General features: G+C 38.9%; 1 protein-coding gene across 1 annotated transcript in view; it reads left to right on the forward strand.

Annotated features, from left to right (window-relative positions):
- Positions 1-27,421, forward strand: part of LOC109968814 (dystrophin-like) — a 345,011-nt gene that overhangs the window by 101,213 nt on the left and 216,377 nt on the right. The window contains 12 exon segments of the mRNA XM_020615347.1: positions 725-848; positions 3,241-3,319; positions 6,975-7,087; positions 7,445-7,573; positions 10,391-10,583; positions 11,003-11,148; positions 17,808-17,908; positions 19,063-19,174; positions 21,221-21,334; positions 21,512-21,667; positions 21,766-21,936; positions 24,097-24,279. Of these exon segments, the coding sequence (XP_020471003.1) occupies positions 725-848; positions 3,241-3,319; positions 6,975-7,087; positions 7,445-7,573; positions 10,391-10,583; positions 11,003-11,148; positions 17,808-17,908; positions 19,063-19,174; positions 21,221-21,334; positions 21,512-21,667; positions 21,766-21,936; positions 24,097-24,279 (1,621 nt within the window).

Raw genomic sequence — 27,421 nt, forward strand, 5'->3', positions numbered from 1 at the left:
ACTGGGGTCCACACCACATTCACACGCAACAGTAACCTTGTAATAAGTTGCTTTTTGAGGGAGTAACTGTAATATAATTACTGAAATTTTATTTGTAACTTTTTACATTACTCATTACTGGGGAAAATATTATTACAGTAACACATTATTCATTAGGTCCCAACCCTGCTGATAATGCATATTTCTCTTAGTGATAATAGAGCCCAGCTTGAAATTAAACCTTTCACAGTAATGAAGTAGGAAGCTGTGAAACTCCTGTACTAGTGAAGCAAACAAACTGAGAAGGTGAATTGTTAGGAAGTGGTAGAAAGTAGGGATGCACTGATAGCACTTTTGTCAAACCAAGTACTTGTCGAGTACTAGTCCCTAAAATTATAAAATAAGTGTAGTCAAGTAAAATGTTCAACATTTGCCTCTGAAATGTAGTGAATTCAAAATATGAAGCAGCAGAAAATTAAAATACTCTTGTATAGATACCTCAAATATACTCAAGTACTGTATAGCACTTGAGTAAATGTACTTAGTTGCTTTCCACTACTGGTGAAGTGAAGTGCTGGACAATCTGCAAATTAAACCTTCAATCTTATTTTAACAGGAGCCATAATGGCTGCAACCTTGAAAATGTAGTTTTTATAGAAAACTGTAACAACAAAATATCTTGTGTGCTCAACAATATCACTGTAGAGGGTAACACTGTTAAGTGCATGTGTGGATGTGTCATCAGATTTGACGTAGACTTCACAGAGGTCCACAGCTACATGACGCGCGGCGAGGCCATCCTACAGAGTCCAGAGTTCTCCATTTCACGCAAGGATGGCAGTATTCAGGAGCTGTATGACAAAGTGCAGGTAAAAACACATTGTGTGTGAGAAAGTATGTGTGTGTGTGTGTGTGTGTGTGTGTGTGTGTGTGTGAGGCTCTGGTGGCTCAGGAGGTCCGTTTCACAACTTTTAACCAAATTCAACAAAGGAAAATGCAAAATAATGCATGTTTCCATCCACTGCTGTTACATGAATATTGCAGTGTATTAAGATAGAAAACTGGTTGTGCTAATTTTTCAGTCAGATGCCATTAAAATCATTGCAGACGACGGCGGTGCAACAAGATGACAGTGAAAAACAAAGTGGAAAACATAAGGGAAGATATGACATTTATGATTGAGAGCTTAACAGTCTTCTTCCACTCCACAAAGATCTGATGTTTTCATCTGCCTTTATTTTGAATCGCTTTTTTGTACATATTAAGAGCCACAGTTTAAAGTTAAATTCAAATATCCATAATTCACTCACCATATTATATTTTCAGTTAAGTAATTTTTCTTGACACAACTGCCTTTTGCTGAAACTTTAAATTAGAGGGAGCGTGCAGTTTATATAAAGTCACTCATATACTTGTCAATACATTAGAATTAGAATAATGAGCTAGAAACACTTCTGAAAAGTTTACAATGGCTCACAAAGTGCTGATACATTGTTGCTCCAGATCAACATTTTAAGCTTTAGATTAGGCCATGTAACTGTTAGTCAACATTTACAAATGTGCCAGCAAATCATTTATAATGAATGAATTCAGCACAAATCCATTGCGCACCCCAATGAAGAATGCATGAAGCCTTAAGGCATTGTTTGGGGTAAGATAAAAGTTAACCCTGGCATTACAACTGATGTATGCACTTCAAAATCACCTCTGATCTGCTGTCAGCACTGCTCTTTGCAGAAGCTTAGATAGGAAACAACATTAAAATCCTCCACACCATCATATTAAGAAGCAAAATGATTAAATATTTTATTATATTCACAGGCTATCTTTCTACTGGAGAGGCCATTTTGAGTGTTTTACTAAGACCAGCTGAGACTGTCTTTCAGAATGATGATCACTTAACTGTAATAAATAAATATGAGGGGTCACAAGATCAAACTTTTCTTGTGAAATACTGCTGCTTTCATCTTATTAGGCTTCTATAAATCCTTCAAATAAAACAATCCAATCTTTAGGTTAACTGCTCAGCTCACAACTCATGTTCACAACTTGTCTAAGGTCATAACTTGTGACACAGAAGTCACAAGTACTGTAGATTTGTCTGACAGCATCACAAGCTTTGCTGACTCATGTTGTCTGGGAATATACCAAAAGAAGATGTTCCTGCTTGGTGAAAAGATGCAAAGTAACCCAATGAATATTATTGTAAGCTTTTTACCCAAAAGAATATATTTTGATGTAACCCCTTTGTAATCACCAACATTTTGAGTAGTAGTAACTATAATTTAATTACATATTTTTTTCTCAGTAACTGTAACTGGTTTCTTTTATTTTGTAATTTAATTACAGTAACTAGTTATTGTTCACTGTTACACTGTTAATGTTGGCCATGAGCTGAGGTTTCAATTAATAATAGTACCTCGCAGATACAAGAGCTGCCTTCAAGGTGTGTTTTTGATAAAATGGCAGCTCAGTTACTATCCATCAGTGCTTATGATTATTTTTTAAGTAACTGTGCTTGTAGGACTAGCTTGACATTTTGCTAAAAATGCCAATTAGTTTTCTTGCTTAGAGGTTGACAAGAAGATTGATGCCACTGTTATGCAAGTAAGCTAATGTAAATGATTAGCCTAGCATAAAGACTGGAGGCAGGGCGAGCTTGACTGAGCTAACTTTTTAGTGTGGAAGCTATTGACATATTAGCATCAAGTCAAGTCAGTGTGAAAAGTGCAAGTCCAATTAAAAATAACATGGGGTAGTTAATTATACTCATTTATGTCAATTGACTAACATATTTAGATTATTATAGAAGGACAAATGTTAATGATGTAAAATGTAACTACAAATAATTTCTTCTGGCTTGTATTGCAATAACACGATTACAATACAGTAGTGTAAATTTTATTCTGTTAAAACTTCCCACTCTTTGGGTTTAAAATGAATAGTGACCTTATTGTTAAACCTTGTTAGTCCAGAAAATGACCAGACATGCTGATGTTGTTCTAAATGTCACAACAAAATAAGATCAGAGGCTGATGGAAGCTACAGGAGCTGTTATTGTTTGGAAGTAATACTCTGTTAGATTGGATTGATTTTTTTGGTGTTTTTAATCTTCTCTGTAATACATAATAATTCTCTAGCTCTCGGCCTGCTGTTCTTTTTTGTCTGTCTGTCTCTCCATGTCAGTCTCTTGTCTTTTAACTCCCCATTTTTCTCTCTGCCCCATCACTTTCTCTCCCTGCCTCTTTCTCTTTGCCTTAGGCAATAGAAAGAGAACGACCAGAGAAGTACAGAAAGCTTCAGGAGGCAACACGCACAGCACAGACTCTGGTCGAGCAGGGTAACATGCACGCACATGCACGCACACACGTGCGCACACATGCACACTTTGTCTGTCCCCATGGCAACACCTCCATCTGTCCCACCCTCTCTCCTTGTCTCCATAGAAACACTGATAAAGCGAGGAAGAGACAGAAAGAGAGAGGGAGAGATTTTTCTTCTTGTCCGTCCTCTCTTCTGTCCTTGTGCAATTGTTAGAGCTTCTGAAAGCACCAAAACACTCAAGTTATACTTTTCACTTTTCTTTGTTCATTCATGCTACTGCTGTAAGCTTCAGCTAAACAAAACATGTCAAAACATTCCTCTACTTGCTGAACAGGACTGTGTTTGTGTGAAAGTGAAGAAGAGAGAATAAAACTATATCTATGCTTTTGTGCACAAATAATCTTACAAATACAGGACATGTTTACAGTTTACACTATATTGTGATGACTTAAATGTTAGTATGTAACTCATCAAATTATAATAAAGCTCTAAACATAACAAATTATTCTTTTTATTAAAAAGAAACACCATCTTAAAGGATAAGCCAAGCATGGGCAGATCCAGGGGGGTGGCCAAGGGTGACACCGGCCATCCCCAGAATCTGATTGGCCACCCCTGCCAGTGTCAAAATGTGATGCTTGTCAGTATTGATGAATTAAAATGAAAAACAATGACAAATTGCTATCTTAAATACAACTAATGTTTTTCTGGTGCTTTATTATTGATATTGGTCAAATTAGTTTTATTAAATAGTACCCTGTCCAAAAGTTTTTTTTACTTCCCTATATAGCACTATCTAGCCATACAGCCATATCAGAACACATTGTTTGCAGTTTTTAGAGGGAATGTTTTCAACTAATGAATGAATATTCAACATGTATTTATTAGGCACATTTTTGAATAAACCTTCAGTTTAAACATCATGTGTTCATTAAGTGACAAATTTCTATCTTAAATACAACTAATGTTTGCCTGGTGCTTTATAATTGATATTGGTCAAATTAGTTTTACTTTATATCATGAATGCAGCATGATATTTGCATTCATTTTTCTGATTGTGTTGTTGTGGAGTACATGGCATGATTCTCCTCATGATGCCTACTAAATTAATTCAGACAAACCATTCCAATTTAAAGGATCGTTTAATATTACAATTATTCTGAATAGAGTAGTATTAAACAGATAATCTTGTAGTTAGGGAAACAGAGAACAGAGAACAGAGACTCTCCTCTTGCAATGGAATAGATAAAGCATAAGAAGATTGTCAGAGCACCAGTCAGTCAAGTCATTGGATGTCCGTCCCGAGTCAGTCAGTGTCTCCCCCTAGCCGGCTGGGTCCCCAAAAGTATGTGGTTTACTGTTCACGGTAGCATGGTCATCCTCTCTTCTGCTGCTCTAACCCAGCCTTTATCTGCTCATACTCACACAGCTCTGCACGGCCGGAGCCATGAAGATGCGGTCCCATGCCAACTACCCTCACACACCTTCTTCTGAACATTGTCCAAGCCATCCAGTACATGACCTTCTAGGTCACATTGACCTAGCGCACATTTCCCTTTTCTAAACCTGGACAGAGCAAACGAACAGTTCACATAAGCTGCAGCTGCAGTATCCGTATATCCATTCCCTATCAGAGGAGGAAGTCACTCAGGATTCATTCATTTTCTACTGCTTAATCCCTTAGATAGGTCACCAATCCATCGCAGGGCTAACACAGAGACGAACAACCACACACACGCACTCCTATGGGCAATTTAGAGACACCAATCAACCTTAGCTGCATGTCTTGGGACTGTGGGAGGAAGCCGGAGTACCCAGAGAGAACCCACGCAAGCACGAGGAGAACATGCAAACTCCACACAGAAAGGTCCCGGGTGGGGCCCGAACCCGGGAACCTTCGCGCTGTGAGGCAACGGTGCTAACGCAACGGTGCTAACCACTGCGCCACCGTGCTGCCCTCACTCAGGATATTGACCCATAAGTTAATCAAGGGGGACACAGATATTCTTGCCTGCGCCAGAGACAGATCAAGCTTCCGCACACACTGAGCTCACCCTTACATAACGATTACAAATAATATCTATATGAACTACATACTGTTCTATTACATATCACTTCTGGAATCTGGTTTATTTCTAACCACTACAGTAACCACTGTGCAGCAATGATGTCCCTGGCCAGGAGTAAATAAGGAGCACAGCCAAAGTTAGCTAAAGAAAGAACTGTGTGTGTCTAATTTTTACACAAAAGAAACAATTATAATGTATGGTCTATTATTTCCTCGAACTAGGGGTTTAATTTGATTTTTGCATGGATTTCAAATGTACCACCCCTCTCTGAGTCTATGTTCCTAGAAACTCTGTCCAAAGAGCTGAAAAAACGTAGAAAAAAAATCAACTGGACTTAGTTTTAGGTCAAAGACGTTTCACCTCTCATCCAAGAGGCTTCATCAGATCTGCCCAAAATATTCTTGATCTTGATTTTCTTGATGCATCCCTGAAGACTGGTAATACTATATATGTTTCCTTTTCTGTAACAAATCCTATAAAAGAGAAATTTACAATATTCTTTTTCATGGTTTGGCTGTAATTATGGTCTGAACGATATGATGATGGTGTGAAAACACCCAGCATGTAAATTAAAACATTTTCCTGGGAGGTGCTTTTGACGGAGGCTTATCACCTACCTACACTGGCATCCCTTGCACTAAGTTAACACATTCTTGACAAGTCAGAGACGGCAAACAAGTCGACCCCTCCAAATGTCAAAATAATGCAGTACAATAACTCAGTATAATGTAATCACTCCACTTGTAGACTTTTAGACTCCCTGCTACTGTGAAGACATATTTGAAGGCATCTTGCGCTGCTCATTCCGCGCTGGTTGACACTGAAACTTAAGCAGAAATTCCTTGGGGAGCTTGTTGAAATGGTGCTTTCTTAACTACAATGTTAATATTGCTAGAAGTAGATCACTACTTTTCAGAGGCTCAAGCTGCATTTTTTAAACAATCTTGATAGCGGCATTTGTGTGCTGATATTTTACTAGCTAAATAGGTTGTCTGTCTTTATGTGTTCTTGATATGAGGATCATGTTATTGTACAGTTTGGAAATTCAGAAATGTTGATTATATACTGTAACCTGAGATTCTATCAGTATATGTGCAGCCAGGGCAAAATAAAACACAAGTAAGCTAACTTGTTTCACATCAGTCAAGCGATTGGTGGTATGTACAAAGGTCAGTGCAACTGCGGTCAAAGTTCAACAAATTTGAACTTTTGGCACACCCCCACTCCACTCTGCACCGCGGACATCCAAGCAGAGCCTGTGCAGTGCACAACGTACACAACAATGGCTGGGTGTGTGCAAAACAGGTTTATCTGCAGTAATGTGAACACGTCATAACACTTTGCATGTGATAGCACTTATCGGACATTAAGCTAATGTTACATAGTCGGAGTAACCTGTGGTCGAAAGCAGCATCAGCCAAATGCCTGATATGTAAATGGAATATAATGGAGGTGCAGAAGGAATCTTTAGACATCCAGGATGTTGCCTTTTCCAGGTTAAATTATCACCCAACCAATGGGGTTCTGTTTGCACTTTTAGAGGCAGGAATGTAAATCCATCTCTCTGTCTCCCCCCCCCCACACACACACACACAAAAACAGAGGGGAGTCGTGCTGATGACATTGCCCAGGCAGCGGAGCAGCTGAACCAACGCTGGGTGGGATTCTGTTCCCTGTTGGCAGACAGGCTGGCATGGCTGGCTTACCATACAAAGGTACATAGAGACAAGTACATTCATGTACGCTGTATCATTCAGGTGCTTCATATTATTTAGCCAATGAGTGGAGGGAAAGTTTTTAATTCATTTGCAGTGATACATTTTGGTTTGCTTGGATTTTTCTCTGTGTGAAGATTTGGACTAGTAAAAATGAACTACAGGTTTGAACACAGCCTTCCTCTCCTCTACCTATATATGCATAGGTAGAGTTTCTGGCCTATTATGCAGCTCTACTATAAAGTAGAGTTTGTGAAATAAGACAGATGCTATGTGGGTGTTTGCTTGTGTTTTTGGAGGAGTTGAACATTGGCTTTTTTTTTTCTCCCCACATTCAAAATATGTATGTGCGTGCAGGTGCTGGTCTTCTACAACTTGCATGAGCAGTGTGAGCAGGCAGTGGACAGCAGTGAGAACTGGCTCAAAGTCCAGGCACCTCCAGCATTTGAACCAGAGCCGCTCAAAGTACAACTGGACCGATGTCAGGTAAGTTGAGTCCACACTTTCTCCAGGATGAGCCATCATTGTCTGCTCGGGCCCACAACCATAGACATCACATACAGGCAATTTACTTGCAATTTGTGCTCCTGTTCATTTAGCATTTATTTTGTTGCCTTGTTTTTGTTTGTTTGTTTTATTTCTCTTTGTCTAGCTCTTCATTTTTCTCCTTTTTTTTTAAATTGCGACAAGAATGCACAGTAACAAGACAAATAAAAAAAATTTCCTTTCTCTTAATTAATTTTTATTTTATGTATTTATTTTTTTATTTTTCTCTTTCTTTACTCCCCCTCCTCCTTTTTTACTTATTATCAAACTTTATGTTGAGTTGAACGTACCCACACAACACAGCTTCACACACAAACCACAAATACAATTTCCCTAACATTCTTCTGTAAGTGCCCTGTATCCATGTTCAGTGTTTTGACTTTTTTATTTCTTCTTCATATTGTCTTTATTTATTTTGCTCATTTGTACTTTGGTTTTTTTCCGCACATCTGTTTGTCACAGCATTTTTCTGTAAGTATTTTTTATGTTATTTAATCAGGTGTTGGGCCTGTTGAATCATTCTCTCCCTCTTTTATAGCATTTTGCTCTTTGACCACACTTGTACATATTCTTATAAAATAGTGCTAACAGTAAAATACTGTCATTAATGGGTTGTAAGTTTTTGTTAGAAACTATCAGATGACCAGAGCAATTATCCCTAAATTCACAAAAATCAAGAGCAAGAGGAAAAGGTTAATTTACACCAAACCTGCTTTTTTCATTTTTACTTTTGTTTTTCCAAAAGTAAAAATCAAAAATTCACTTTATGTTACATTTCTCTGTTCTGTATTATGTCTGCATGTGACACATTCCTGAATTATTCCATATTTATTTGTTAATCAAATAAATGTAAAAGTGCTGCTGGGCAGATTTTAAAACTTTGGACTGAGCCGCACTAGGTTTTTCTTTCTGCTTGCCTCTGTTGCTATGCTATCACCTACAGACATCACACTGGTATCACTATATACATATATATGTATATATTATTGCCTGAAATGTCCAGCATAGGTATTCAGACTGTGAGGCCAGAGTCCTAGGGTGTGTGACAACACTCCTTATAACTCCAGCGCCTCCCTGAGAGCAGAATGTTTTCAAGTTTTCCTCAATATTAGAGAAATCCAGTTGTCTGTGTATCTATGGAGACACTGCAAACAGAAACTGCTATTAGGTGCCATACTTTTGATAGTTTCATCTTGGCAGTTCTGGAAGGAGGGGGAACAGTTAGTGTCAGACTTTGAAAACCGCTGCTTTAAGTCAAATGTGTGTATAAATGAGTTGGTAGCTTAAACAGCATGAGCAGTGACAGACACACAAGACATACACAGAGGTTCATTGTGATAAGATCTTAACAAAAGGAGAAGAAAAGTGAAAAGCATTTGAAAAAATAAGAGGAGATGGAGAGAAATAAGAATGGAGCAGGATAATGGATGAAGAAAGAGGGTGTGGGACATTAACAGATGAAGATGGAAATAAGAAGCTATGGAGAATTTTTTCTTTGAAGATATGTCTCGCTTCCACTGTAGACAAATGTCTGTGGTGGAAGACATTTCACCATTTCCATTTCACTATTACAGGTGGCCCATGACAATGCAGTCAGTAATGTAGTCTCATTGTAGGAATCTTTTGCACCCACACACAGACACAAATGGAGAACACACATTTGATCCCACATATCTGAATTCCTATCTTTATATTAAACAGGAAAGGTTTCAGAAAAAATAAAATATTTACAGAAACTTTTACCTTCTATTCTACCTTCCCACTGGTGAATCATTCTGCCAGCTGTCACCTTATGAAAATATATTCTGTTGAGGTTTTAAATGCTTTTGTTTTCTAACATTATTCATGAATAAAAAGTGTGTCTCTTGGCTCTAGGCTATAGTGTTAACTTACTCTGAGCTGCATTCAAAGGCTTCACCCTAGTATACTTTATTCTTTATAAACCTGCCCACATGCTACATACACAACTCAAATAAAACTAATTTGAAATTAGATTGGCTTGGTGGCAATCTACATTTTTTTATTGTCAACAAATCCCGTGAAAAAAATAGCTTTATTGTTTATTTATTATTTTTCAACAAGTGCTCCATGGCCAACTGGTGGTCGGTGAAGGCATTACAGGTGGCCCATGACAATGCAGTCAGTAATGTAGTCTCATTGTAGGAATCTTTTTTCTGTAACATTTTCATGACTTACTCATTGTTTGCGAGAGTTCATCAAATCCATGCAAATATATACTGTAACATTTAGATAAGCCAAGGTGACTTTCAGGATTAAAATAGTGCCACACAGTCTATCCACCCTGCAGCAGTGGTTCTCAGGTTACTTCTTAGTCAGAATGGTACTCCCTGGGTCACAATCAGTTGAAAACCCCTGGTCTAAAACTTTAAAAACACATCAGTGAGCCACAGTGTCGCACTGGGTGACATGTTCCTTCATTATGGTGACTGCACCCCAGTGTTGTAATGCTCGAGTCCAGGACTTGGACTCAAGTCCAACTCATGACTCACCAAATGTGGATTAATGCACTGCTGAAAATAGCCCCCACAAAAACAATATCTACTCCTGTTTGAGAATTTTTTGCTAAAAACTATTCTGTCTAGATATTTTAGGAAGTTATGGAACCTTTTTAAAAAATAAACTATATATATTTTTGTCATCTTTAATAGGAACCAGTTGGCTTGAGTCTGATCACCACAGACAGGTTAGGGAAGTTGGAGAGCATTGAGAGAGAACACATTGTCCTTGTCTTGTCAGGAGGAGGTGGCTCGCCTGGCTTCCTTGCAGCCTCAGGTGGATCATCTGGAGAAGCAGCTGAAGGAGCTGAAGGAGGAAAAGGAAGGGGAGGAAGACCCCTCAACCTTCCTGGATGCCGACATCAGCGCCTTCAAAGAGCACTACCAACAGGTCCTGGAGGATTTGAGGGTGAGAGAGAGACAGCTACAGCTGGGTGAGTGAGGAGATATGGGGATTCACTAAAAAATCTAATGCCAGCAGCTCAGTTAGTGAATAAAATCAGAGTTGATTACTGATTGTTGGTTGACAGGTCATTCTTGTTGCCAGCTTACATTTCATTTTGAGATCAAGTCATGTCTCCATTATTTTTCAACACTCAACTCACTGTTGTTTTTACATTCTGATATGTCACCTTCTACATTTATTTAGCTTAAAGCTTAGCTTATTTAGCTTAGCCTCCGCAAAATCACTGTGCCTATTCCTTTCTGTGGTAGGGAAAACTGCAATGGGTTGATTATTTAAGTAAATACTCTTACTCACTGTCTGGAGATCTGTAGTTTGCAGTGCTACAACATACACAGACCACCTGACAGCCTCTCTGATATTTTTCTTTCTTTCCTTCTTGATCTCTAGTTTTGGAGAGCTTGCCTCCAGCTCGATATAAGGAAACCATATCAGCGCTATTGGCATGGCTACAACAGTGTGAGGCCAAGCTGGACATCCCTTCCACAGCCCTTACAGAGTATCCTATTATGGAACAGAGACTGAAGGACAATCAGGTACAAACAAAAACTCACAGTCAGGTCTACAGTTGAGTAAAATAGGCCTGTTTTAATGTTTTATCTGAGTTTTGTGTGCATTCAGAGGTAATAAAAGTTTATCTGCAATCAAAGACTTATAAATGCTTTCTAATACTGAACTTTTTCAATTTTATTTATAATGGAGATGAATGGGAGGATCTTTAAATGTACTCGTCCTTAGCTTCGCTCATTCATACTTCCACTGCCAAGCTTCAGTAACAATCATATCGTTCTTGCTTCCATTGTTACATTGTTTGCTTAACTCATGCTTCAACCACTTTCACCTGTTACATGTTAATGGACACTTGACCTGATAGTTCGACCACTTCAGATCTTACACTTAATCTGATATTTCAACTACTTATACCCCATACATGTTCAAGCAGTAATCTTTTAAACTCACACTTCCACTTCATTCACCAATTATATTTATATACTACACTGTTTTTAGCTGCCCTCATATTTACACTTCAACTGACATACCAACAGTTTCACCCCCTGCTCTTCTATTACACTGACCTAACATTTCAGCTGTCTGCACTTAAACTTATATTTCTGGTCATTGCAGTGTTTAACCTTCAAATGACATATCGACTGCTTTGATCGCTTACACTTTAACTGGCACTTCAGCCCCATTCAGTACAATGCTTAAATCCTTTCAGTGCTCAAATGACATGTCATATCCTTAAGTGTGTTAACTTAAGCAGAAACTCCTGTAATTTGATGACCCAGATGCAGACCACAGACAAGATTATGATGAAATGCTTTAATGATACAAGCCTTCTGGTAAGAAGGGTACAGACACAAAGGCAGGGTAACAGGAGTTCACAGATAATATAACTGACAGTAGAAAGGAGCTTTACAGGTAACTGAGCACACAAGGGATGATGGTAAAAGGGGATGGCAAAAGTGAACAGGGCAGACTAGTATACAGGTAAATATAATGGCTGTTATAAAGGCAAGCAGCAAGAACACAACAATTGGCTGGCTCGGGACAAAGAAAACAATAAAATGGGTAAGGGAACAGACTAACTCATCTAAGTACTGTTATAATGGAGGCATGACTGGCTTATGAAAATGCTACAACACAAATTACACAGAACAGTGGGGACTATAAAGGCAGCCAAGAGGCAGGCAACAGGAATTAAATGATAACACACTGAGTGGAAACTAAATATGCAACAAGCTGGAACGAGGACCAGGCTGAGTTGTAGTCACAGAAACAGTTTGTCACGACAGGCAGGGCAAGCAAACAGTTCAGACTTGGAGCAGACTAATAATCAAAACCAGGGAGAAGCTAGAGTCTATAAATAATGTAGGCAGACAGAAAATTAGGAGCTGATAGAGAAGTCCAAAGAAAACAAATGTCCATTAATGGGCGAATCCAGCAGTTTGTACAGGGAAAAGGCAGGGTCAGAGTTCAAAGGAGAAACCGGTTCAGAACCAGGATAAACAAGAAAAGCAAATACTGGAAAGCCACGAGTGGCAAATTCTACAGCAAGTAAATCCCAATGCCCACATTTGTGTCCACATTTAGTCCCACCCACATAAGATATGAGGAGAGAGGAATCGAGGAAACACCTTTTATAGACGTGATATATCCTTTCCTCTGATCTGTCATCTGAAACATCCAGTAACCTGTTGATTTCCGATTAAGGGGCAGGACAAAGGCTGAGATCATGACAGTAATGGCTTACCATTTTAAAGCATTTGAAATGTTTACATTGTTTCGAAAGCTTCAAAGATTCAATATGTTGAGACATTCTACTATTTGAGATTATCAGTTAACCTATCAGGATTTACATCATGGGTTTTAGTCTAGTGTAATGTTGGATTAATGGCAGCTTACTATGTTGTATGAACCATACATAATTATACCATTAAATGAGTATACTATGATCTCACCATTCACTACGCAACGGTGATGCAGCTTATGGGGGCATTTGCTCTGTATTACTGTGAATGCTCTTGACAACACTGCTGTTCAGATCTATTTACAGATTCTTATAAAATGCCAAAATGGGGCTAGCGCTATAATCTTGTGAGGCCATATAACACTGTAATCAGTTTTTAGTATGAACAGTAAAGTTATATTATCACTGCTGATGCCAAAATGCCAAAGCAGCACTCTTTTAAAGGATGCTTTCTGTTGCTCTGTTCAGCAGCAGGCAGAGGATAGAGAAGGGAGAGAAAACAGATGACATGCCCCATTAACCAAGAATCTGATTCATACCCAGAACCTAGTGAGTAAATTGTGTGTATCTGATACACCAGGACATCCCCAAATCACCAGCATAAACAGATAATCTGTAGAATGATTCGTTAAAGGAAGTGGAATGTGCTTTTAAAAATAGATTATTTCCCACTACGTTTGCTTAGTATAGCAGAAGATTTTTTTGTTGGTGGCATGTTACAATACACTGTATGTATTTTTATAAGTTCTTTATGTTATAAATTTTAAATAAAGTAAAGGCTATTGAATCATATGTTCTCAAGAAAAGTAAAATTGTACTCTCCAAGTTAAATGACTGGAGTGTCTTAAACGATCCAGTGATACCTCCTTGCTCTGCGGATTTTGTATATGGAAGTAAATCCCTGCCAAAATATCAAAGCACAAACAAACCTCACTGTCAGTGCTACTCAGTTTGCAACTCAGCATCTGCGAGCATGCAGGAACACATTTGTAAATGCATATTTGAGAGCACAATCCCGAACGTGCATGCGCTTGTTTTTCAGTCTGTACTCTCAGATTTCTCCACTGGGGTTTGTGTGAAAGTCTGCCGGTTCCAGAAGTTTTGAAAGTGCACAAAACAAATTGCGAGAAATATTAGTTTGCAAATCAGAATTTGAGAGCGCACAGGCACAGGTTTATAAGACCAGAAACAGAGTGAGGGAGGACAGAATCATAGCATAAAAGCATAAAAGGTGATTTTACTCTTGCAAATTCCTGCCTATGTGCTCTTAAATTATGATTTCCAAAGTGAAGAGCTCTCACAACTTATTTTGTATGCTTTCAAAACTTGTGGCACCAGCACTAAACCCCAGGGGAGAAATCTGAGAGCACAGACTCAGAACAAGTGCATGCATGGCTGGGATTATGCTCTCAAATCTGATTCTGCAATTACAAATCTGTGTCTGCACACTCTCTGATGCTGAGTGGTAAACTGAGTAGTGCTCAAAATGTGGCTCATACACCTTCTAATGTTTTGGTGAGTTACTTCCATATTTGTGGCTTTATAATAACATCACACTACCACGATAGAGTATTAATTTCGATGACTGGAAGAGGGACTTTGTCACTTGAGCCTACACAAATATTGGTTTTGGTGTGTTTCCTTTATCCAGGTGGCAGCGTCACCTCTCAGTCTAGTTACTTCCTTGATTAGAGCAAAGGAGAGTTGCTGTCTGGTGGGAACTTAGTTTGAATCCTGACCTACTGTTAGAAAAACAGCTCTCTAGCAGATAATAAAAACAATCCTGATTATTGAGGTAACTGTTGTTTTGAACAAAGATGATTATTAATATTATCTACTGATGGTAGACATCAATTAAAGATTGCACTATTCAATTAATAATTCACGTTTTTGTCGTTTTGTCGTTATTACAGCCTATGACTGATTTATGATTTAGCAGTAGTGATTGCTGCAATTAAGGATTATTTTCATTATTTATGAATCTGACAAATGTTTTTTTAATTAATACTTTGAGTTTTAAAGTGCCATGTTTTGTCCAACTAACAGTTCCAAACCCAAAGGTATTCAGTTTTATAGTGATGATACAGTGATGCTCTCCTGTATCACAACCTACAGTGGGAGTATTTCACTGCATATACAAGTGAAAACAAGTTAACATTCAGGTTGGCTGAGTACTCTTTATTATTAGCAAAGGTTAATGTACAAAACATTCAAGTAGCAGCAGTGCTCACAGTCACTTTGTGGGTTAAGTGCTTTTTGCAACCTGGTGTCTGAAGTCTGAAGCTCAGGTGGTGAGATATAGAGGAACTCTTCTGACAGCTCTGAGGGAAATGGGAGCATCATCAGTAAACCTTATGTTTACCAAAAGGTGTTTTACCCCAACTACAAGCTTTGCCTACCCATAATCAAAAGCTTTTGTGTGCTTAAACCAGCCCCTAATGCTGACAGATCTGACAACACTCATATGAATCATTTTTGTTGCAGACAGTTTTAGACGTCACAGACAAACAATATTGCTCTGTTGATGAGGGTATCAAATTAGAAAAAACTCATACTGCATGGTCCATTTGGAAAGGCAAATGATACTTTGTCATTTTCTTCAAAGTGCTTAAATGGCATAGCAATATCTCTGTCACTCCATATCATCAAATGACCCAGTTTTGTTGGAGGAATACTGTTCATCAGCTGGTTCAAACAGGTCACAGGGATTATTACTGTGTTTTGCATAAATTTGCATTGTGATGTATCACCTCTTCACCTTTGAATTGTTGCTCTAATGAAGGAGCATCTCAAAGTAAAACAGGGACTTGAGGTCTATGATACTTGTTTTCCAATGGAGCAGGAGAAGAATTACTGACAGAAGGTGGAGTGAAAGAAAAGAAAATGCCCAAAACTCTGAGCTGACATAGTCCCTGTTTGGGATTCAGTGTGGCTGCAGAAGGATTGAGGGCAAGCCATAGAGCTGACCGATGTCCTGTCCAGGGGCTGTACTTAAACTAAACTAAACTCTGAGCCATCTTAGTGTGAATGAGGCTTTCTTCCCCCCAGAATCTTCCACTGCTGCCCAACTAAGCTTCTCCAAGAATTCCCTCATCTGTCCACTTATAATGCATCCTGCAGGGTAAGCAAAATTAAATAGGCTTTCTTTAGTAAAATGTTAACAATGGGAGCCCACAGTTGTTGGCTCATAACCTGTCATGCTCGTCATCACTCACTATCCCATCTCACCCTGCTCACTACTGTGTAATGTAGCAGAAGTGCTGTTAAAATGATTTTTGCCCAAAGCATTTTGACTATGGCATTTACATGAGGTATAGGAGCACATAAGATAGATGGTGTTTCCTGCCACTGGGTCTCTACAGAGACTTGTTGATAGATGTGTCAAGGAAATGCCAACATGAGCACCAGGCAGCTCCTTCCTTGTTATGAATGCTCACTGATATATTTAAAAAGCTGTAGGTTGTAGGAAGAACTGACTTAGGGACAGTTTATAATTTTTATATTTTTATGCCTCTGAACTGGCAATAGCCAGGGTCAGAGGCATTATGTTTTCAGGTTGTCCATCTGTCCGTTGTCGGAAGTCAACCACTTCCTCATCGGGTTTCAGATGATGGAAAAAATATTCAGTCACAATACACCACAAAATACCAAAGTGCACTTAATTAATAATTACCTTTTATTCACAGATGCGCATCTGGAGATCACAGCAACAGCCAAAAATGATCTGATCTGAACTTTCTAACAATGTGTATTATATACTATTCTTCCCGCCTACTTACATTCCTTAGGATGCAGCTGAGATCAATCAGCACCCAACCAAAGTTGCTATCCCACCATACACAATACTTCTCTCATGACAGTTAAACCTTCCTCCCTAAAACCAAGGTACTTTTTCTGTGATCAAAGGCACACATACACATAATGATTACATGAACACTCAGTAATGCTGAGAAAGTTAAAACTTGTCCTTATCAGTTCATTAAATGTAAAACAGTGGAGTGTAGCCAGACATCTTATGTCCACTGATTTCAATCATTCTGCTCCTTGCTGTGACTCCCTCCATGTGAAGCAGTGCTGAGCATCACTCTCATGAGCACATCACAGTGTTTAGAGTGGATACACATTGTAGTTAATTAAAACATGGTTAAAGGTTACATTCTTGTTTAGTTCAATTACATGAAACAGTGCTCATACTTCAAACTCAGTGAAAGTTACATTCCATCTAGTACATAAGACTGGTGCTTCAGTTACAGTGTCTTCAAACAGTCTAATATTCCACAGCATGTAATCATGTATGTATACTATGACCAAATGAAGGCCACACTTTTATTTCCAAAAACAGTGTCATATTAAGATAAGAATTTCCAAACAGTGTTTGTGCTGCAATCATACAGGAACATCAATATTTCATATAGTGTATAAAGATACTAGTGTTTTCTTCAATATATATATTCTTGTGTGCACAGTGAAGTGTTAATGCCTGAAGTTGCAATGTCTTACACAGTTAATATCTAACACCGTACATCCATGTATCTATATGATCGTGAACGTGTTAAGTCAGAAACACCTTGAGGGAATTTCTTCAAATTTAGCACATGTCCACTTGGACTCAAAGCTGAACTGATCAGATTTTAGTGATCAAACGCCGAAGGTCACTGTCACCTCACCTCATGTCTGTCCCATTGTTGTGAATGTGATCCCTCATGAACTCCATAAGAGAATTTCCTCAAAGTTGAACTGCTTAGCTTTTGGTGGTCAAAGGTCAGTGACCTCACTTATGTCACATTCCCATGAATTATGGTTGGCAGAGGCACAGAACTGCAAAGCAGTAATTGTAGTTCCAACTGTCACATGAAAAAATGTCTTCTGTAAAAAAAAATCTGTCTGTGTCGGATTCTGTGTTTGATTTTCTGTTACTTCCCCCTTCCCCACCCCTATCGCTAGGCCCTCCAGGTGGCTCTGGCTGAAAACCAGGGGGAGGTGGACTACCTAACCTCAGCTGTGCAGCAGGTCTTCCAGAAAGCTCCACCAGAAATCAGCCAGAGGTAAGATATGGAAAATAATTAAGTGATAAGTAATCTATTAAAGTAAACACTTAACCAATATTGCTATATTGATAGATTTCAGCACTGATCATACTGGAGCATAGTTGGCCTGGCCGTCAGGGTCAAGATTTTGTCATAGACAGAGAACAACTTAAAACACATTGTTTATTTCCATTCATTCTGCCTATTAGTGTAATCTCTAATACCCCAGTTCTTTTATTGGACAGATCTGAATAATGAAGGAGTCCATCTTTCTTCATTTTAGTGCTGATTTATTTTTAAGCCACAAATAAAGATTACAGAACACAACCCAGGTGGCTCCCTGCTCCAGACAAGCTAGTGGAAGTGAGGAGTCCCAGAAACACAGAGCCTAATACATTTATAAGTTTTGGGCTAACCCCTTACACAGACAAAATACAACGCATCATGAGATGGATGAGATGACCTTCTTCTCTTATCTTATGCTCCACATGCTTCGAGCACTAGTCATAACAAAATGAAGAATTTCAACGTGTGTATTGTCTCGTGGTGCGTAACTAAGACATTCATTCAGACATAATATTCTAACACAAGATTAATACAAGAAAACAACTGGTGTCATAGTACACTTTTCAGAATCAATGTTCTATCTGTCAGCCTTGAAACAGAGCAGACTTTAATTCTTACTAAATTGTATTACTAATACATTTGATTCAACACATTAATGTCTAATAATTATCTGACTGATTTATTAATTTCTAACAAATCTCAGCACTTTGTTACTTTGAGGAGTTGGTGCTGCCTTTCAGTTTTATTCAACAAAATAAAAACTCCAGTAGCAAATGTAGAGTGGGGGCTTAAAGCTCAGTAATACAAGAAGTATTGCATCAAGAAAGTACAAGTTTTGCTAAAAACTAACATTTAAAACATTAAAATTTCTGCAACAGGAGCAACAACTAAGTTGGGTGTTCTCAAGATGCTTAAAGCAGTACCTCACTGCATAAAACATTCCTTTTTATGTTCAGTGTAAGAAAATGAAGTTGAATATATTCTTGGCTACTTTCTCCATTGCTTCAATTAATTACCTGAGCAGAAAGTCTGCACATGTAATGGATCATTAAAGAAAGATCCAGTCAAAAGCCAGTAAGCCTCCATGATTTTCTGTGCTACAATAGGTATCGCACAGAGCTGGACACCATCATGGCGCGTTGGAGACAACTCGGCACCACGCTGACAAACAACACCCAGAGAATTCAAGAGCTCATGGCCAAACTGATGCAGTTTGAGGTGAGAAAGTGAATACTGTTATAACATTATACAGGACCTGATATCAGTCAGCATTGATTATAAAGCCTTGCATACAGCTAAACCAATCATAAACATAGAACAAAAACATCCTCCACTCAATTGAAATCAGTGACGTGCGGTCAATCTGGAAAAGAAAAAAAAGTTAACCATAAAATATAATAAATGTTAATATTTGTCGGCTGGTGTGTGTTGTAGGCTCTTTTGCCGTTCGAATCCGATGTTGAAGGAATTTTTTTCAATAAAAAATAGCAGAATTTCCGTATGTCCCGTTCAAATACAGGGAGGAGATGCAAACCCAGTAAAAAAGTTACTCGGTGAGGCAAACTGTACGCCTGCCTCAAGGCAGAGGGCGCTAGTGAGCCCACAGATTCTTGCGCTACCTACAATCTTCTTCGTGCTTGTTTATATTTCCTTTACAATCCGCCTTATCAAAATGGAAGATTACATTTCCAAGCTGAGAAAAGTCGCAAATCTGGACTTTCAATCAAAACATTTTTGGCAGTCTGTGTTATGGTTAATCCCCCTCGCCAGGAGGGTGAGGGAGAACTAGGGGTAGGACTCAAGATTGCTGACCCAGGTGCTAGTACAAAACAAAAGGTTTAATGTTAAAACAACAAAGCAACAACATAAATGTCCAAAATACATACAAACGAAGGGGAGTGATGACGGCGGAGACCAGGAACAGGTGCACGCACAAACTAACGGTAGACAATAGGGTAAGTATCCAACAAGACATGTAGCAAAGCTGCGGAGACGAATCAAAACTATGTGGTATAGTGGGAATAGAGTATGTTGTGTGAGGAGTCAAGCCAAAACGCACAGAGACTGTCAGCGTAGCATTCCAATCGCACACACATAAGACGGAGCTGTGTGGGCACGAGGAAGGTTAATGTGTGTGTGTAGTGTAGCGCCTATGTGGTGTGAATAGATTCAAGCCAAAACGCACAGAGACTGTCAGCGTAGCATTCCATTCGCACAAACATAAAGCGGCGCTGTGTCAGTTAGATATGTTCAATATCAGTTAGCTATCAGTAGCTAATGTTCCGGCGACCACGAAGCGTCTGCCAGAGGTTTAAATAAGGAAAAGGTAATCAATCGGGATGCACCCCAGCTGTGTGCGTTGACAAACCAGTTACTAATTACTGGAATGCAACACAGCTGAGGTGCAGAGCCCATAAAATGGAGAAAACAAAGAGAAAAATGGAGGAGAGGCAGCGGCCGGCCACCGGCGCTGACAGTATTTATACAGAACGAGTTATTGTACTGTTTTCAGACATTTGTTTTAATATTGGATTCGAATGGTAAAAGGGTTTGTAATACATACCAGCTGACAAATGGATTTCGTGTACAAGTAAAGGTAAGAGCATAAACTTTTATTATTTCTAGTTAGAAATAAGCTCAACTGGAATAAATTTTAACCTCAAATTAAATATGGGTCACGTTTGTGTGAAGAATGTTGATATGAGATATAAAACATAATGCATTGTCTGTTAACAGACAATTTGTTAATGGTTCATTTGTATTTGTAAATCTGACTGTAAAAGAGTCAGTGCCTCACCAGCTGTCAACCTCACCGCACGTCACTGATTGAAATCCAAGCCTGATTTAGCTTTTATTTGACAGACATGGGCTTGGTTTTCAGGTAAGTCATCAAACATCACAGTACAAAAATGAACACTCTCCCTCATAATTTAAGTAAGATTTGCATATTTCAAAAGTCACTGGTTTGGAAATATTAGTTTATTTGCACTAAATTAAGCATAGTTTCCAGGCTTGTTTATTCATTCTCTCCTCTGGCTCACAGTTTATGGGTACAGGGTGCATATCTGCTGTCCTTCCAGTTAGGTCCTTGAGATTTAATCAAAATAGATAAATAACATTAAAAAAAAAAAACTTGTGGTGTGTGGTGAAAATGTTTCTTTGGTTGAGCACAGCACTCAGACTAGGAGGTCGAATAATAGCAGTTCTATTTAAAACAGTATATAGTGCATAACATTCTGCCTGTCTTTTGTCTTCCTGTTCCAGAATGATGTAAAGACTTTAAGGAAGTGGATGGCAGATGTAGATGTCTTCTTGAATGAGGAATGGCCGGCACTGGGCGACTCTGAAGCTCTAGAGAAACAGTTGGAGCAGTGCACAGTGAGGAAACAACTTACTTGCATTTGTTTCTAAAATATTATAAAAGCTTGTCATTACAACTGTTGAGAACATCTCAAAATGCCCCCACAAGACTGATAAAAGGCTGACAGTGGTTTAAACAGATTATATTAAAGTGCAACCTCTGTGTAACCCCTGACCCGCAATGTGATTGACCAGGCTCTGGTGAATGACATCCACACCATCCAACCCAGTGTTAATGGCATCAACGAGGTGGGCCTGTACCTGAAGAAAGAGGCTGAGCCACCATTTGCCATCCACATCCAGAAAGAACTGGATGACCTCAATGCCCAATGGGAGAATGTCTGCAAACAGGTGTGTTGACCTTTAACTAGAGTGTTTGTTTTCCTGTGCTCATGTGTCTATATAACACTGAGTGTTTGTGTTGGTGTGTGTGTTTTCCCCTTGTCAAGGCCTATGCTAAGAAGTCAGCTCTGAAAGGTGGCCTTGATAAGACCATGGCTCTGAGAAAGGAGATGCAAGAGATGCAGGAGTGGATCAACCAGGCTGAGGAAGACTACCTGGAGAGAGACTTCACATACAAGACCCCTGAAGAGCTACGCAAGGCTGTGGAAGAGCTCACGGTGTGTGAGTGTGTGCAGAATGATGTTGTGGAGGATCTGAGAGTAGGGAAGTAAATCTCCACCAAAACGTTTGAGGGTGCACTAACCACATTTCAAGCACTACTAAATTTGCAACTGAGCATTTCAGAGTGCACAGGCAAAGATTTTTTAAGTGCATAATCAGATTTCAGAGTATAATCCCAGCCATGCATGCACTCATTAATGAGCTTGCACTCTTGGATTTCTCCACTGGGTTTTATATGAAATTCTGTTGGCAGCAAAAGATTTAAGTGCTATTCAGTTTGCAAGTCAGAATCTGAGAGTGTGCAGGCATGGATTTGTAAGAGCAGAAACAGATTTGAGAGTGAGGGAGGACAAAATCATGAGCATAACAGATGATATGAATGAGTACCAAGGATTCTCCCTCACTCTCAAATGTGATTCTGCTCTTACAGATCTATGCCTGTGCACCTTCAAATTCTGACTTGCAAGCTGAATAGTGCTCGCAACTTGTTTTGTGCTCTTTCAAAACTTTTGGTACTGACAGTGAAGAAATCTGAAAGTGCAGACTAAGAAACAAGTGTAAACATGGCTGGGATTATGCTCTCAAATTAGATTCTGCACTTACAAATGTGTCTTTGTGCTCTCAAATGTTGAGGTGCAAACTGAGTAGTGCTCAAAATGTTGACACCCTCTAATGTTTTGGCAGTGATTTACTTCCATATTGGGAGTGTGACACAGAGAAAGAGAGGGAAGCAGGAAGTGAAACAGGAGACTTTATGAAAATGAATGTGTTGATTGCTGTGGTTTGGCGCTCACAGGCTGTCATGCTTGCAGTAGACGCCCCTGTGATCACCTCTGAGAATGATTTCCCAACAACATTGTGTCATAGTACTGAAGAAAATGAATGGCTGAATATTTTCAACTGGTATTTTTACGAGTATGATTCAAATTGTTTATACTGTTGATATGTTTTCCTCCTCCCTCCACCTGGGAGCTATGGGATTCCCCATATTCATTCATGTACCAGACTCGGGCAATACACTCAGTTCTTGTTAGCCTGTTAGCCTGTGAATATTACTCCTGACTCCTGCTGTGTGAGAGACCCACAGTGGAGGCCCAGGTCTCACCGACTTTGTGCAGCTGCTGCAACTGTTCTCTTTTCTCTGTCACTCTATTTTGAGCCCAGTTAATTCCAGGTTGATTACGCCTGGCTCTCTTTTCATTGTTAAAACCAGCTCCTTTTCTTTCTTCTCCTCAATCTTTCCCTTCTCACAGCTTTGTATCTCTTTTTTAAGCCCCCTCCTCTCTCAGTCCCTCCATTTCTCTGTTCACTGCCATACTTTTTTAGCTTTCATATTTCTAATTCAATATGTTTGTGATGTAAATTTATGTCACTGTTTGCTTTGTGATATACCCAGTAGCCTGGACAGTAGCAGTGTCCTTCCATTCACCCCTCCTCCTGAAAAAGTTTACTTCAGAGTCAAATTGAAAATTAAAAATTGATTTCACTCTGCTTGCTCATGCTAATCCTCTCTCCTTTCACCTCTTCTTTCTCTCCTCTTCTCCTTTGTTTAGCCTCTTGATTCCCCCTTCTCCTGCTCCCTCCCTCCCTTGGAATGTATTCACTACACTCCTTTATTCATTAATTCATTGGCCTACTTGTTCATTCCATCTCTTGACACTCAACTGAAGCTACATCAATTCATTTTTGTGTACATCCATTCATTAAACCCTCTTTTCTCTTTCTTTCACTTGTTTTTTATCTTTTGCCATCTGAATTCTCTTTCACCGTTGGGTTGACTTTTAAGACCTTTATTAATATAACAAGGGTGGTTCATGCGGACAGACTAAATCAACTAAAGTTTCTTTTGACACAAGTTGTTAGGGAAACAGCCTTACAGTCTGTGCTGACAATAGAAATTCTTAGAGCTCAATCCAGTCATTTTATCTACATTTCTGTTTCATCACTGATTAAAGAAATGAGAAGTAGCATGTTGTTTGTTTTGTTTTGTTTTATCCTTGGACAGCACTAGGCTTCCCCTTGCTTGCCACCTTTATGCTAAACTAAGATCATTGACTCCTAGCCCTGTCTTACAGAGGACAGTTGACTGGTCCAGTCAACTCACAGTATAGTTTCTACAGTTGTGCACACTAACTGTGCTGTCCTTTCTCTATCAGAGGGCCCAGGAAGAGGTCCACTCCAAGGAGCTAAAGGTGAAACTCCTCACCAACAGTGTGAACAGTTTCATTGCCAAAGCCCCACCAACAGCCCATGATGCCTTGCGTTTGGAGCTGGATGTGCTGACAGCCAACTACCAGTGCCTGTGTAACCGCCTGGATGGGAAATGTAAAACCCTAGAGGTATGAGATTTATTTTGAGTCTGTGTTCTCTATGATTATTTGTAACTGGTAATTGGGTGAGTTGGGTGTGGTTAGGTAAAGACCAAATGCAATTTCAATTGCATTTAGTCCCAAGGTGATCATGCCTGTCCCTGTTGTGTCACAGCTCTCACATACACATAAAAACAAGTCAGTTTTAATGAACACATGATGTTTAAGCTGAAGGTTCATTCAAAAATGTGCCTAATAAATACATGTTGAAGATTCATTCATTAGTTGAAAACATTCCCTTTGAAAACTGCAATGTGTTCTGATATCTCTATGGCTAGATAGTGCTATATAGGGAAGTAAGAAAAAAACTTTGTTTAATAATTTATGTGAGCTGACATTATGCTTTACAGCATCCACACTATGCTCTCCTGTTCTTTATTTATTGTGTGGATGCTGAATCAGCATCCATACTATGTTATCCATTATTTCTTATTATTATTGTATGAATGCTGATTCAGAATCCATACTATGTTTTCCTGGTCTTTATTGTATGGATTTTGAATCAGCATCCATACTATGTTCTCCAATTATTGTGTGGATACTATGCAGCCACACTCTTGTTTTCTAATTTTTGTTGTTGTTGTTGTTGTTGTTGTTGTTGTTGTTGTTTCTTCCGTACTTTTTTCGGTCCTCATCTCATCCCACATGCTTTCAGCCCATTCTGGTATCAAAATGTTCAGCTTTTTAAGGGCATTATGGTGTGTACTCCATTTTTTTTTTTTTATAACTTTCATACTTTTTAATAAATTCAGCATTTTTCACAAAAATTTTCCCATTGGAAATGAATGGGAAAGTTTGAACCTTAATATCTCCAGCATACCTTTGGCTAGAAATACCATTTCAACTCATGAGAAGTTGAGCTACCAATGGTGCAACAATCACCTTTATAACTTTCATACTTTTTAATAAATTCAGCTTTTTTCAAAAATAATTTCCCATTCAAAAGAATGGGAAAGTCTTGAAAGCCTCATCCTCTTTGAACATTAATATCTCCGGTATACCTTGGGCTAGAAATGCCATTTCATCTCTATTCAACTTGTGAGAAGTTCAGCTACCAATGGTGCAACAATCTTCTTGATATCTTTTACCGTTCTTTTAGAATCAACATTTATATTTTGTGTATTTCTCCATTCACTTTGAATGGCTCCATTGACTTGAATAGGCACCCTCTGAGCCACATGACTCCCCGCTCTAGCTGGTCTGTCTGTGTTTTTCCAACTACTCCTTGCCACTTTTCTGCTCTTATTATGCCATCCTTAAGCTTTATACACATATAATAGATGAAAATCATAGAGAAATTTGTCAACAATCTATCTATGCCATTGTTATTGTGATGGCATGAATGGTATTTGTGTAAGTCGCACATTTCAGAGAGTACCGTCTCACTGCTCCATAGACTTGCAGTCAAAAAGACGCTTCAGAGGATCCACTATGAAACATCGGGGTATTTGTAAATCGCCACGGTTCCTTCATTTTGTTTAATATCTTAATATAATACAACATTCGAATAACATAACAGGGTGCTGTATATGTATGAAACTGAATGCAGATGTCAGGTTTGCTCGTCGCCACCTCTCTCGCTCTCTTCTCCCTGTCTCTCTCTGCAGATGCTCCCAGCGGAGCTCACAGCTAATTCTCATCAGCTGTACATTTAGGAGCAGCTCAGGCGCGCTGACACCGCCAGTTCGCTCCATCCTGCTAGCAGTTTGGCTGCAGAAGACATTACGATCTACTGTTTATCTCCGCTACCAAAATGCAGTACAATTCTGTCTCTCTGTTACACGCAGTTGGTATCTGTTAACTGAGTGTCTTGTGAGCTATTATACGTGTCCTCACCTGCTACTACTGCAGTATCCTTGTCACTAGTAACCCCTTTAATTGCTTCTACTTTCTTTTCAAGTACTTCTAACAGTACAACCATGTTGTAATGCTATGAAAACTTCAAATGTTAATAATAATAATAATAATCAGATTGACAAATGTTAATAATAATAATCAGATTGACCTTCATGGTAGCATGATAAAGATAACAGAAAATACATTAATATCACAATTGCACAAATAGAAATCCATTACTGTATTTATATTTTTATTTATAAGGCAAATCAAATTTATTTCTACAGCACTTTATAAGCTACTTCCTACTGACCAAATTACTTCACATACATAAACAAACAAAGAAACCAAACATAAAACTGGGAACAAATAAGTCAAATCAGATCATTACAAGTAATGAAACGATAAAATGCAACGATTATAAGACCTAGATTCTTTTGTAGCATTGGAGACAGATGCCTCTGCCATTTTTATGTTTTCAGTCCCAGTTTACCACGGCTGAAGATTTTTTTCCCACTATGCCGCTGCCAGTTTGTATGTGTTCATGTGACTACATGTGGTTATTGTTACTGTGGCTGTTTGGTCAAACAGAGTATGGTGAACGATGGTCAGAGTGTACAATCTGCTCAGTGTTTGTCTGATCTGCAGAAGCGACATCATGTCATCCATGTTGGCTTGTCTCATGCTCTCCAGGGCTGATGTGATCTCTGGATTCAAATAAAATCATGTCTCATCCATGTCCAGTTGGTGCAGTCTGCTAAGGGAGGTCACTCTGCTGATAGCTATATAAGCCATGCCACTTTCAAAAATGTGCTTCAGTGAAACTACAGCTGATGTTCTTGTCATTCTCTGAACCTTGTGGATTGTACCACTCCTCTGTTTCAGGTTGTGTGGTCTTTATATGTACACTTATATGTGTCAGCTGCACTCCATGCTCTGCGATAACTGTTCCATCCAGCTGTTTCATTGTCCATTTTGTGTTCAATCTTAGTTAATCATTCTGTTCATCTCATCCTTCAGCTATATCAACAAAGTACTTCAGCCATTTCTTCTCAACATACGGCTGTTTCAGCAATTGATTTCAGACATTTTCAGAGCGATCCTCATGATGTTTCATTTCAATAGCCACACTGTAGTAGTCCTCAGGGTGTAAGACTACTCTCTCTCTCTCACTCAGTCACTCTCATACACAAAGACCTACTGTCTTACCTACTTTGTGGGGACCAATGAAAAAATGTTCCTATCTTATTAAGTTCAGCATTCTTTCAGCTAGAAA

Source organism: Monopterus albus, unplaced genomic scaffold (genome assembly GCF_001952655.1).
Source record: "Monopterus albus unplaced genomic scaffold, M_albus_1.0 scaffold163.1, whole genome shotgun sequence".
NCBI lineage: Eukaryota > Metazoa > Chordata > Actinopteri > Synbranchiformes > Synbranchidae > Monopterus > Monopterus albus.